The following is a 14,757-nucleotide window of genomic DNA, read 5'->3' on the forward strand; positions in this document are numbered from 1 at the left end:
TTCTGGGCAAAGTGTCAAGTTGGATTCAAAACTGGCTCGGAGACAGGAAGCAGAGGGTAATGGTTGGTGGGTGTTTTTGTGACTGGAAGGCTGTTTCCAGTGGGGTTCCGCAGGGCTCAGTTATAGGTCCCTTGCTTTTTGTGGTATATATCAGTGATCTAGATTTGAATATAGTGGGTATGATTAAGAAGTTTGTAGATGATACTAAAATCGGATGTGTGGTTGATACTGAAGGAAGCTGTAGACTGCAGGAAAATAGCAATAAATTGGTCAGGTGGGCAGAACAGTGGCAAATGGAATTCAATCCGGAGAAATGTGAGGTAATGCATTTGGGGAGGGCTAACAAGGAAAGGGAATACACATTAAATGGTAGGACACTGAGCAGTGTAGAGGAACAAAGGGACCTTGGAGTGCATGTCCACAGATCCCTGAAGGTAGCAGGCCAAGTAGATAAGGATGTTAAGAAGGCATACGGAATACTTGTATTCTATGCCACGGCTAATAAAAGAGCAGGTGGGTTATACTTCAACTGTATAAAACACAAGTTAGGCCTCAGCTAGAGTACTGCGTGCAGTTCTGGTCACGACATTACAGGAAAGATGTGATTGCACTAGAGAGGGTACAGAGGAGATTTACAAGGATGTTGCCGGGAGTAGAGAATCTTAGCTATGAGGAAAGACTGGATAGGCTGGGTCTGTTTTCCTTGGAACAGAGGAGGCTGAGGGGAGAACTTATTGAGGTGTATAAAATTATGAGGGGCATAGATAAAGTGGATAGAAAGGACCTATTTCCCTTTGCAGAGGGGTCAAAAACCAGGGGGCACAGATTTAAAGTAATTGGTGCAAGGTTTAGAGGGGATTTCAGGGGAAATTTCTTCACCCAGAGGGTTGTGGGGGTCTGGAACTCGCTGAAAGGGCTGCCTGAAAGGGTGGTAGAGGCAGGAACCCTAACCATGTTTAAAAAGGTACTTGGATGTACACTTGGGATGCTCTAACCTGCAGGGCCACGGACCAAGAGCTGGGAAGTGGAATTAGGCTGGATAGCTCTTTGTTGGCCAGCGCGGACATGATGGGCCGAAATGGCCTCCTTCCGTGCTGTAACTTTCTATGATTCTATGAGGAGAGGCAGTAGAGGATAGTGTCATCAACGATATCAAATGTTAGAGATTAACGAGAACAAAGAAGAACAGTAGCGACTTTTATCAGGACTATCTTGGTACTGTGGGCAAGGTGGAAACCGAACTGAAGTGATTTAAACGGTGTTTAGTGGAAGAGGTGAGAACCCATCTGAGAAATTTCTGTCTGTAAAATCTTAATGTTTCAAAAATCCTTTATAGTGTAATCCAATAATTTATAACAAAATATTTAAATTTTCTATAACACTTGTACCATGTGTCAGCAGTAAATTGCTTACCTGAGCCATCAGGTACAGTTAGATCAACACCATGAGTGAGCATCGCTCCCAAACAGTCCACCTGTCCCTTTGTGGCTGCCAGGTGAAAACTGAAAGAAAAACAGATTTTTAAATTAAATCAGTGTTCCAGCATTTTTTACATTTATTTTTGAAGTTTTTCTGGCACCTAAAGCATTCAAAGTTCTCAAGACCAAGTTTAGTCATAAGCTTAACATCTTGAATTATTTTTTCTACAAGAACATGAAAAGGGAAGGAAAGCATGGCTGGAATGATACTTTAGGTGAAGGCTCAGATATGGCTTTATTCTCGAGTATACATACTAAAAATAGTTTAATCTTTTCCTTTAAAAACAATTTTGGATGGTTATTGATTATGAGCTGCCCATTTTCCTGTTGATTTAATATTCCAGCCACACAAATCAGCTTTGGCTACTTTTACATCTCTTTCCCCGCCTGCCACCCACCACAGCCCCACTGCCAACTTGTCGTTTTCAGTCAAGATTCAAACAAAGATGACAGGTGTTTTAATTTTGCTTATATTCAAACTCCAGAATAAAACCAGTGTGAAATTTTACCCTGGACTATTTTTTTAACACAAAATTTCAGTTATTGGTTTTTGAACTACTCGTAGATCTCCCGTGGTGTTGCTCAATGAGTCCTCTGCTCGAATGTTTGCATTTCCATCTTGATGTCCACTTCATTCTGCAACCGCCCTGGAAATAAACTTTCCCCTATGTCACTTATAACTGCACTTTTAAACTCCCAACTGTTTAGCCTTTGGCCCTCCATTTGCCACAATATCTCTACAGCTGGCGATCTGCTCAATCATTCTCTCACCCCCACCTTTGATACCCTTGTCCCCTGTAAAACCCTTACACTCCCCCACTCTGGTCGTTGCCCCTGGTATGGCTCTCATCTTAACACCTTTAAGACCAAGGGGTGCAGACTTGAATGCACAAGGCGCAGAACTGGTTTAGCCATCCATTGCCAGATCTGGACTACATTAAGCACCATCGAGCCTTGCTCCCCTCTGCCAGAACTGCATCCTGAAATTCAAAGATAACCCTGGCTCCTTCTCTCACTACAAACTGTCTCCTTAAACCATTCTCCCCTACCCCCACCAACAAGTGCGAGGAGCTCATTGACTTCTTTGTCACCAAGATTGAGACCATCTGCTTAGCTGCCTCTACCCCATCCACCTTCCCCCAGCCCACCAATCCAAACTCACATAGGATTACATTGGATATACAGCACAGCAAACAGCCATTTGGCCCAACCAGTCCATGCCAGCATTTATGCTCCACTCAAGCCTCCTCCTGTCTTTCCTCATCTAAATCTATCAGCATAACCCTCTATTTCCTCCCCCTTCATATGCTTATCTAACCGTCCCTTAAATGCATCTATACTATTCGCCTCAACCACGCCCTGTGGTAGCAAGTTCCACATTCTCACCACCCTCTGGGTAAAGAAGTTTCTTCTGAATTCCCTTTTTGATTTCTTGACTATCTTATATTGATGGCCTGTAGTTTTGCCCTTCCTCAAGTGGCCTTCTCTGTGTCTACTCGATCAAAGCCTTTCATTATTTTAAAGAACTATTAGGTCACCCCTCAGTCTTCTCTTTTCAAGAGGAGACAGCGTCTGTTAATCCTTTCCGGATAGGTATAACCTCGCACTTCTCTATTTCACCTTACCATGAGACCCAACACCTGATCTCTTGACCATTCCCACTAAACTGCTGACCAACGTTCCCACTGAGCTGCGTGGAAGTGCAGCGGTCTGGAGGTCCCGCACAGGTCACTCGCTGGCATTACAAAGGAAATAACCATGCATGTGTGAAAAATTGAATGGGCCACGCAACCAGTTATAGGGCCCGTGCACCAAAAAATAACTCCAGGGAACATTGCTGCTGAAAACTCAACTTTCCTCTGGTCCCCATGCTAGCTGACATCGTATATAAAATATTCTCTGCCATTGGCAGGAATCAGGACAAAACGTTCTTTTCAGGCTTCAAATATTCAATTGCATGGCATCCGCAAAAGGATTTTTGTAAATGATGAATTGTAGTTTTGAAGAAAGGTTCAAGAGATCTAGAGATGTAATTTTTGCATACTTCAAATACACCAGGAATATATGACCATAATAATTGCATTGACCCAACTTTTTACTGCAAAAAAATTCTACAGCATTCTTCAAAATGCTCAACAATATTAAATCCAACAGCAAATAAAGGAATGAGAAAAAAAGTGTGATCAAGAAATTATGGGAAATTTTTTTACAGGGCTAATGCTGAGAATATGTTTTCATTTTATGTTCTACTAAAGCTGGCTTTCCATAGAATCTTGAGTATTCAAATACTGTATAGAGTACTGCTTTTTAAAATGAGTGACTATCCTGTTAAGATACTGAAGTAATTACTCAATGCTATCTGCCCAATGCTGCCCTGGCCAATGTTTATCCCTCAGCCACCATCATTAAAAACAGATCAACTGGTCATTATCACATTGCTGTTTGTGGGACTTTGCTGTGCGCAAATTGGCTACTGCATTTCCTACATTACAGCAGTGGCTACACTTCAAAAGTACTTAATTGACTGTAAAGTGCTTTGGGGCGTCCGGAGGTCGAGAAAGACTTGCTTTTCTTTCTTATAATTACACTAAAAGGAAAGGAGGGCCAACGTAATACAGTGTAAGAGCTTTAGACTGCATAGATGCAACTTCCAAAAAGCATTTTTGTAATTTTTTCAAACTGCTGGCGTGACATCGGTCGTCTCAATTTCTCTGCTCCCCTCACTAACTCCAACCTACCGACCTCCCTCTAAACTTGCAGCACTCTGTTCTCTCCGATCCAACCCCATTGTCATTAAACCTATTTACAAGGGTGGTGCTGTTGTTGTTCGACGAACCGACCTCTACCGTGCGGAGGCTGAACGTCAACTCTGACACCTCCTCCTACTTCCCCCTGGACCATGATCCCACTACCAATCATCCAAGTCATTGTTTCCAAGACTGTCACTGACCTCATCTCCTCTAGAGATTTTCCCTCCATGGCTGTCAACCTCACAGACCCCCAACCCCGCACAGCCCGCTTCTACTTCCTTCCTAAGATCCACAAATAGGACTGCCCTGGTAGACCCATCATTTCAGCCTGTTCTTGCCGCATGGAACTGATTTCTTCCCATCTCGACTCTATTTTTTCTCCTTGTCCAGTCTCTTCCCACCTACATTCACGACTCTTCTGACGCCCTCTGCCACTTTAACAGTTTCCAGGCCCCAACTGTCTCCTTTTCACTATGGAAGTCCAATTCATCTACACCTCCATCCCCCACCAAGAGGACCTGAGGGCGCTCAGCTTCTTCCTTGAACAGAGGCCCAACAGTCCCCATCCACCACAACCCTCCTCTGCCTGGCTGAACTTGTTCTCACATTGAACAACTTCTCCTTTGACTCCACTCACTTCCTCCAAATAAAAGGTGTTGCTATGGGACCCACATGGGCCCTAGTTATGCCTGCCTTTTCGGGGGATATGTGGAACATTCTTTGTTATAGTCCTACTCAGGTCCCCTCTCTCACCTCTTTTTCCGATACATTGATGACTGTATTGGTGCCAGTTCCTGCTCTCGCCCTGAACTAGAAAATTTTCATTCACTATGCCTCCAATTTCCACTCTTCCCTCACCTTCACAATATCCATCTCCGACTCTTCCCTTCCCTTCCCTTCCTCGACTTCTCTGTCTCCATTTCTGGGGATAGGCTATCGACAAACATCCACTATAAGCCCATCGACTCCCAGAGTTACCTGGATTACACTTCCTCCCAACCAGCTTCATGTAAGGTGTATTCGATTCTCCCAGTTTCTCCATCTCTGCCGCATCTGTTCTGAAGATGCCACCTTCCATACTCGTGCTTCCTCGATGTCTTCCTTTTTCCTCAACCGAGGATTCTCCTCTACCGTGGTTGACATAGCACTTGACCGTGTCCGTTCCATTTCCCGCACTTCTGCTCTCACCCCTTCCCCTCCCTCCCAGAACCACGACAGGGTTCCCCTTGTCCTCACCTTTCACCCCACCAGCCTCCACATTCAACGGATCATCTTCTGCCACCTCCAGCGTGATCCCACCACCAAATAAATCTTCCCCTCCCCTTTCAGCATTCCAAAGGGACCGCTTCCTCCACGACACCCTGGTCCACTCCTCTATCACTCGCAACACTCCTTTCCCTTCCCACAGCACCTTCCCGTGCAAACGCAGGAGATGCAACACCTGCTCTTTCACCTCCTCCCTTCCCACTGTCTAGGGCCCCAAACTCTCCTTCCAGGTGAAACAGCGATTTACTTGTACTTCTTGCAATTTAGTATACTGTATTCGCTGCTCATGATGCGGTCTCCTCTACATTGGAGATCAAACGCAGATTGGGTGACCGCTTTGTGGAACACCTCCGTTCAGTCCGTAAGGGGGACCCCGAGCTTCCGGTCGCCTGTCACTTCAATTCTCCGCTCCACGCCCACTCTGACCTCTCTACTCCTGCTCCTATCTTCTATGTTTCTATGTCTCTGTCCTCGGCCTCTTGCACTGTTCCAATGAAGCTCAACGTAAGCTCGAGGCGGCTGAGTATAAGAGGGAGCAGTCAGAGGCACCGAGGCCCGACCAATCCAGGTTCCAGGAGAGAGGTAAAAAGTAATCCAAATGTGACGTCACCAGGGAGCAGGTAAGTGATTGGTTGGTGAGTATTTCTCTCTTTTCAATACAAGCTTGAATTCTGTGGTGTTAAATTTCTGTGGTGTAGTGGGGACAGTTGGTAAATAAAGCGCCCTAGAGTATACCTGTAACTGGGGTATTGAATAAATTTTTAAATTAATTAAAGGAGTAAGTCATGGCAGGAGAGCTCAGACCCGGGTTCTGCTCCTCTTGCTCCATGTGGGAAGTCAGGGATGCTGCCAGTGTCCCTGACGACCATGTGTGCAGGAAATGCATCCAGCTGCAGCTACTTGTAGACCGCATTGTGGCGCTCGAGCTGCGGGTGGATGAATTTTGGAGCATGCGCGATGCTGAGAGGCTCGTGGATAGCACGTTTAGCGAGTTGTTCACGCCTCAGGGTAGGGCAGCACAGGGGGTGACCATCAGGCGGAGCAACAAAGGCAGGCAGGTAGTGCAGGGAACCCCTGCGGACATCCCCCTTTCAAACAAGTATTCCGCTTTGGATACTGTTGAGGGGGATGACTCACCAGGGGAAGGCAGCAGCAGCCAACTTCCTGGCACTGGGGGTGCTCCTGCTGCCCAGGAAGGGGGGAAAAAGAGCGGGAGAGCAATAGTGGTAGGGGATTCTATAGTAAGGGGAACAGATAGGCGTTTCTGTGGCCGTAGACGTGAATCCAGGATGGTTTGTTGCCTCCCTGGTGCCAGGGTCAAGGATGTCACTGAGCGGCTGCAGGGCATTCTGGAGGGGGAGGGTGAACAGCCAGTGGTCGTGGTCCACATTGGTACCAACGACATAGGTAAAAAGAGGGATGAGGTCCTGCAGCAAGAATTTAGGGAGCTAGGTGAAGGATTAAGGAGCAGGACCTCAAGGGTTGTAATCTCTGGATTACTCCCGGTGCCACGTGCTAGTGAGTATAGGAATAGGAAGATAGAACAGATGAATGCGTGGCTAAAGGGATGGTGCAGGAGGGAGGGCTTTAGTTTCCTGGATCACTGGGTCTGCTTCTGGAAAAGGTGGGACTTGTACAAGTCGGATGGTTTACACCTGAACCAGAGGGGAACCAATATCCTTGCGGGGAGGTTTGCTAGCACTGCTGGGGGGGGGTTTAAACTAACTTGGCAGGGGGATGGGGTACAGAGTGGAGCTATAGTAGGGGGTGATTTACAGCCAAATACAGAGGGAAAAACAAGTCAGCTGGGAAGGCAGAGCAAATATGTGAAGGCAAAAGAGAATATGGCAGGGCTGGAAGGCATTTATTTTAATGCAAGGAGTCTTGCAAATAAGGTGGATGAACTGAAGTTGTTGTTGAACACATGGGAGTACGATATTGTTGCTATCACGGAGACATGGTTGAGGGAGGGTCAGGACTGGCAGCTCAATATTCCGGGGTATAGAATCTTCAGGCGAGACAGAGGGGGGTGTAAAAGGGGAGGGGGTGTTGCAATATTAATTAAGGAGTCAATTACTGCTGTAAGGAGGGATGATATATTAGCGGGTTCCTCTAATGAGGCCATATGGGTAGAACTTAAAAACAAAAAGGGGGCAAGCACTTTGCTGGGAGTGTACTATAGGCCCCCAAACAGTCAGGGGGAGATAGAGGAACAGATATGTAGGCAAATCTCAGAGGAATGTGCAAATAATAGGGTAATAATAGTGGGGGATTTCAACTTCCCCAATATAAATTGGGATAGTCAGAGTGTGAAAGGCTTAGAGGGTGCAGAATTCTTAAAGTGCATCCAGGAGAGCTTTTTGAGCCAACATGTAGAAAGTCCTACAAGAGAGGGGGCGGTACTGGACCTAATTCTGGGGAATGTAGCCGGGCAAGTGGTGGAAGTGTCAGTAGGAGAGCATTTTGGCGACAGTGACCATAATTCGGTGAGATTTAAGGTGGTCATGGAAAAAGACAAAGACGGCCCGGAAATAAGGGTTCTAAATTGGGGGAAGGCCAATTTTAATATGATAAGGCAGGATCTGGCCAAAGTGGACTGGGAGCAGCTGCTTATAGGAAAATCCACATCAAAACAGTGGGAGACTCTCAGAAGGGAAATAGAGAGAGTACAACGCCAACATGTTCCTGTAAAGGTCAAGGGTGGGACCAACAAGCAAAGGGAACCTTGGATGACAAGGGATATACAAAAATGCATTAGGAATAAAAGGGGGGCTTTTGGCAGTTACAAAAGACTAAAGACGGAAGAAGCCCTAGAGGAGTATAAAAAGTGCAGGGGCATACTTAAAAAAGAAATTAGGAGGGCGAGGAGGGGCCATGAAATAACACTGGCGAGCAAAATAAAGGAAAATCCTAAGATGTTTTATAAGTATATTAAGGGCAAGAGGATAACCAGGGAAAGGGTAGGGCCCATTAGGGACCAAAGTGGCAATCTGTGTGTAGAGCCAGATGAGGTAGGCGGGGTTTTAAATGAATTTTTTGCATCTGTGTTCACTATGGAGAAAGACGATGCAGACATAGAAATCGGGCAAGGGGACTGTGACATACTTGAACATATTAGCATCGAGAGGGAGGAGGTGCTAGCGGTTTTAGCAGGCCAAAAAGAGGATAAATCCCCAGGCCCGGACGAGATGTATCCCAGGCTGCTGTGGGAGGCAAAGGAGGAGATTGCAGGGGCTCTGACACAAATTTTCAGAACCTCTCTGGCCACAGGGGATGTACCAGAGGACTGGAGAACAGCTAACGTAGTACCATTATTCAAGAAGGGTAGCAGGGATAAACCAGGGAATTACAGGCCAGTGAGCCTAACATCTGTGGTAGGGAAATTATTGGAAAAAATTCTGAGGGACAAAATTAGTCTCCACTTGGAGAGGCAAGGATTAATCGGGGATAGTCAGCATGGCTTTGTCAAGGGTAAATCATGTCTGACAAACCTGATTGAATTTTTCGAGGGGGTGACTAGGGGGGTGGATGAGGGAAATGCTGTGGATGTGGTTTACATGGACTTCAGTAAAGCTTTTGACAAAGTCCCGCATAGGAGACTGGTCAAGAAGGTAAGAGCCCATGGGATCCAGGGTGCCTTGGCGCGTTGGATCCTAAACTGGCTGAGTGGCAGGAGGCAGAGGGGGATGGTCGAAGGTTGCTTTTGTGACTGGAAGCCTGTGTCCAGTGGGGTACCTCAGGGATCGGTGCTGGGTCCCTTGTTGTTTGTGATCTACATAAATGATTTGGATGAGAATGTAAAAGGTATGATCAGTAAGTTCGCAGATGACACGAAAATTGGTGGGGTGGTCAATTGCGAGGAGGAAAGCCTCAGGCTACAGGACGATATAAACGGGTTGGTCAGATGGGCGGAAAAGTGGCAAATGGAATTTAACCCTGAAAAGTGCGAGGTGATGCATTTTGGACGGACAAATAAGGCAAGGGAATACACAATGAGTGGTAGGACCCTAGGAAGTACAGAGGGTCAGAGGGACCTTGGTGTACATGTACATAGATCCCTGAAGGCAGCGGAACAGGTAGATAAGGTGGTTAAAAAGGCATATGGGATACTTGCCTTCATTTAGCCGAGGCATAGAATATAAGAGCAGGGAGGTTATGATGGAGCTGTACAAAACGCTGGTGAGGCCACAGCTGGAGTACTGTGTGCAGTTCTGGTCGCCTCACTATAGGAAGGATGTGATTGCTTTGGAGAGGGTGCAGAGAAGATTCACCAGGATGTTACCTGGGATGGAGCGCCTCAGCTATGAAGAGAGGCTGGACAGGCTGGGGTTGTTTTCCTTGGAGCAAAGAAGGCTGAGGGGGGACCTGATTGAGGTGTACAAAATGATGAGGGGCATAGATAGGGTAGACAAAGAGGAACTTTTCCCCTTAGTAGGGGGGTCAATAACAAGGGGGCATAGATTCAGGGTAAGGGGCAGGAGATTTAGAGGGGATTTGAGGAGGAACTTCTTCACCCAGAGGGTGGTTGGAATGTGGAACTCACTGTCTGAAAGGGTGGTAGAGGCAGGAACCCTCACAACATTCAAGAAGCATTTGGATGAGCACTTGAAATGCCATTGCATACAAGGCTATGGACCAAATGCTGGAAAATGGGATTAGACTGGACAGGGATGGATGGGCGGCGCAGACACGATGGGCCGAAGGGCCTCTTTCTGTGCTGTAAAACTCTATGATCTATGACTAACAGCACCTCATCTTTTGATTAGGCACTTCACAGCCTTCTGGACACAGAGTTCAACAATTTCAGACTATAACCTCTGCCCTTATATTTTTTTTTTCCTTTTTTGCCTGTTGATTCTGCCATTGCCATTTACACTGTGTCATGAGTCATCTTTTACGCAAAAGATAGGTGCAGGAGTAGGCCATTCGGCCCCTCGAGTCTGTTCCGCCATTTAACGAGATCATGGCTGATCATCCAAATTCAGTACCTTGTCCTTGCTTTCTCCCCATATCCCTTGATCCCTTTAGCCTTAAGAAATATATCTAACTCCTTCTTGAATATATTTAATGAATTGGCCTCAACTGCTTTCTGTGGTAGAGAATTCCACAGGTTCACCACTCTCTGGGTGAAGAAATTCCTCCTCATCTCTGTCCTAAAAGGCTTACCCCTTACCTTTAGACTGTGACCCCTGGTTCTGGACTCCCCCGCCATCGGGAACATCCTTCCTGCATCTAGTCTGTCTAGTCCTGTTAGAATTTTATAAGTTTCAATGAGATCCCCTCTCATTCTTCTAAGTTCTAGCGAATATAAGCCTAATCGACCCAATCTCTCCTCATACGTCATTCCTGCCATCCCAGGTATCAGTCTGGTGAATCTTCGCTGCACTCCCTCCATGGCAAGAACATCCTTCCTCAGATAAGGTGACCAAAACTGCACACAATACTCAAGGTGTGGTCTCACTAAGGCCCTGTACAACTGCAGCAAGACATCCTTATTCCTGTACTCGAATCCTCTCGCTATGAAGGCCAACATACCATTTGCCTTCTTAACCGCCTGCTGCACCTGCATGCTTACCTTCAGCGACTGGTGCACAAGGACACCCAGGTCTCATTGCACTTCCCCTTTTCCCCTTCTATTGCCGTTCAGATAACTTGTTTCATTACCATCTCCTTTTGCCTTGCACCATCATCCCTTTTGTCTTTTAATCTCTCCTGCCTTCCAGCCTATCACAGCCCTTCCCCTTTGTTCTTTTCTCCCCTCCTCCCTTTCTCTGCCCCTACACTTGCTTAAAAACCTGTTACTTCTCTAACCTTTTCCAGTTCTGACAAAGGGTCATCAACCTGAAACGTTAACTCTGTTTCTCTCTCTGCGATGCTGCCTGACCTGCTGAGTGTTTCCAGCAATTTCTGTTGCTATTCGAAAAAGCATGAATTGAACAAAACATTCATTATTGCAAAGCTTAGAGAATTACTACACATTTTATTACAATGTTCTCAAACAATTCAGACATGCCAGGACATCAAATTTTCTTCATAGAACCAATTTTTCCATCGTTTGACTATTTTAATGTTAACATGACAGACACTTTTGACAAACTATCATAAATTATGCTTACACATTACTGATAATTGTGTTTTAATTTAGTACTGTCTGTAGGCTCCCACAACTCCCACACAATTGAAAAGCTACGAGATACACAAATATTAGCTAGCTGGAAACATCTCCATCATAATTCTGTTTTAATAACGATATCTATTTTGCTGGTTTACAGAAGCGGAGTGTTGAATGTTTTAACAGTCATTACGTTACTGGTTTGAAATTGGCACAAGGCTAGCTTCACATATCTCTGTTAGAGAAAATGTTTTACTGCTCATCTGAATCCTAGAATGTTACAGCACATGGCCATTTGGCCTATCAAGTCTGTGCTAGTGTTTTTCTCCACTTGAGCCACCTAGTCCAATTCCACTCTCCTACTCATTCTTCATCCCCTTTAATATTCCTCTTTTTCAAGGAACTATCTATCTTGATTTAAAATAATTTATGGACTCTATTTGAACAATGGCTCATGCAAGAGAATTCCACATTCTAACCATGCTTTGTTAAGAATTATCTTTCTGATTATCTTAAATGTGTGCCCTTTTGTTACCATGTTGCCAACCAGTGTAAACAATCACTATTTATTTTGTTATAACCCTTCATAATCTTGAATACATCCATCAGGTCTCTTCGTAACCTTCGCAATTCTCGTAAAAACAAGCCCTAACTTCTCAAGTCTCTCTTCAAAACAGTAACACCCGCCATCCTCCCATTCCCCCAAATCCCTGTTAAAATCCTTGTGAATCATCAGTGTTCTTGCTCAGGCCAACATCCCCAGCATCAAAGCTCTGACCACGCTCAATCAGCTCCGCATGCCCGATACGAGACTCCCAAAACAAGCGCTCTACTCGGAGCTACAGCACGGCAAGAGAGCCCCAGGTGGGCAGAGGAAGCGCTTCAAGGACACCCTCAAAGCCTCCTTGAAAAAGTGTAACATCCCCACCGACACCTGGGAATCCCTGGCCCAAGACCGCACAACATGGAGGAGCAGCATCCGGGAAGGCGCCAAACACCTCGAGTCTCTTCGCCGGGAGCAAGTGGAAGCCAAGCACAGGCAGCGCAAGGAGCGCACGTCAACCCAAGCACCCCACCCACGCACCCCTTCAACCACCGTCAGCCCCACCTGTGACAGAGACTGTAGGTCCCGCATTGGACTAATCAGTCACCTGCGAACTCATTTTTAATGTGGAAGCAAGTCATCCTCGGTTCCGAGGGATTGCCCAAGAAGAAAGAAGAAGAATCTACACTACAGCTTTTCTATTGCTCATATATCCTTCCTATTATGGAGTATCCAAAACCAAATGATCACAGGGCCAGCCCTAGACATTCCTCAGCTGCACAAGGAAAAGATTGGTGATTGACAGAGCCTGTCTATAGATAACCAAAAAGTCTTCATGAAGTCTTTTGAGAATATGCAGACCATACAAGCTATGCTGAATAACCTACAGAAATATAGGAACAGCACAAGTTTAGTAGTGGAGCATAAATCTGCAAGTCCACAGCCATCTGCAAGAAAGTCTTAAGAGCAGAAGTCCAAACAACACTTTCTCTCAAATACTCAGACCACTGTGACCTTAGATTCCAGTTCTGTATTGGGCTGGTTGGGGGGAGTGGACTGAGAGAACTTCGATACTGTGGCTCAGATTTCTCAGTGGTGGACAACAGTCCATTCCAACACAGATCCCTGGTCATCCTGGAGGAATGCCCAGCAGCTGGGGCATTGTAGGAGGGAGGACAGATTAGCTAACTGTCTCTCAGGGCTATGGCACATCCGTTCAATCACCAAGCTGGCCCACTCAAAGGGCTGAAGTACCAGTTCGTGGGCAGCAGCTGGCAGCCACTGCGCTATCAGATGTGGTGCCAGCAACGGCAGGGTCAACTCATTGAAACGGTCTATGTAAACATTTTATAATGGAATTTCCCCATGTAAACAGTTGCCCGTCACAGGTTGTTGATTAGACCAAACAATTATTCAAACTGCTTTTGGAAACCTTTTTGTCCACAATTTCTTTTTTCAGTAATATAAATTTATAATTTACATAATACATTTTTTTTAAAGGCAAAATTTGAAAAGTTACGTATTTCACAATAACATGATTAGATTCCCCATTAAATTGTCTTTTTAATGTCTTTCTTAAAGTTTTTACTTCAACAAGCAAGTCGCCAGCCTCTCTCAAAAGCCTAGGCTTCAACTGGAAATGTTTACCTCTGAAAATTTGCACAGAGCCTCCAATCGCAGCTGTGCAGTGTAAGCATGTGCAGGTGGTAGAATTTCCCAGCATGAATTAGTAGGTTATGAGATGATACAGAAGATTGTCACTTCATCCAGTGAGAACTTGAGAGTTTATTTGTTAATTGCAAAAGGCTTTCAAAGAAATTATTTCTCAAAGATTTATTTCAGGCAAGTAGCATTTAAAACATTGACAACATTTCTATCATCAGGTGCTCAGTGAAACAAGGCAGCTGTGATTAGTGTCTTGTTTTGCACACTTTGTACAAAAATAATAAATTGCAGGACAACGGAGTATTACAGTTTAACTCTTTCTTTAAGCATTAGGTCTGTGATCTTACTCATAACAGTAGTGGGGAAAAGATGGCGTTAGGACCCCTTGCCTGGGTCTTCAAAACAATAGTAGTCCTTACAGATGCAGGCCAATGACAGCTCAGCGTGTGATCACGTAAATATAATAGGTATTCCTTACAGATGCCTGCGGGCCAATGATAATTCAATATGCAAATGTTACATCCCATTTCTTTTTTTTAAAAATGTTATGCATTACTTTTAAACCTTTCTTCTACATAATGTTCTCGGTAGCATAAACATAAGTAAACTCAGCATTTAACTAGCACTGAAAACATCTCAACATTTCAATAACCATGTACAGTTTTTTTTTAGGGCAGCGATCCGCCTACAGCTTTGACAGTTCACAAGTGGAGGATAACTCTAGGCTTGACCTCTCGTCCCGACCTTGTGTGGTATGAAACTCAGCATGCTCCTGAATCAGTCAACAATTCAGGTTCAGGTTTAGGTTCAGGTAAGTATGATATGTTTTGTGTATTGCTCTGTTCATCACACTCTGTTGAACTGATCCTCTCGTCAGAATGACGGTGTTGTTCCTTGGTGTTCAGGAGGTGCCGGCGATTGCGGCGGTACACCTGTCCTTCT

At 45.3% G+C, this 14,757-nt stretch overlaps 1 protein-coding gene across 1 annotated transcript in view; it reads right to left on the reverse strand.

Annotated features, from left to right (window-relative positions):
• The window catches only part of rai14 (retinoic acid induced 14), a 227,263-nt gene that overhangs the window by 141,362 nt on the left and 71,144 nt on the right, over nucleotides 1-14,757 (reverse strand). Inside the window, exon 3 of the mRNA XM_085966328.1 lies at nucleotides 1,414-1,502. Within this exon, the coding sequence (XP_085822454.1) occupies nucleotides 1,414-1,502 (89 nt within the window). The remainder of the gene's footprint in view (nucleotides 1-1,413; nucleotides 1,503-14,757) is intronic.

This window comes from Somniosus microcephalus, chromosome 2 (assembly GCF_052327205.1).
Source record: "Somniosus microcephalus isolate GS21.2 chromosome 2, FLI_Smic_1.0, whole genome shotgun sequence".
Lineage (NCBI taxonomy): Eukaryota > Metazoa > Chordata > Chondrichthyes > Squaliformes > Somniosidae > Somniosus > Somniosus microcephalus.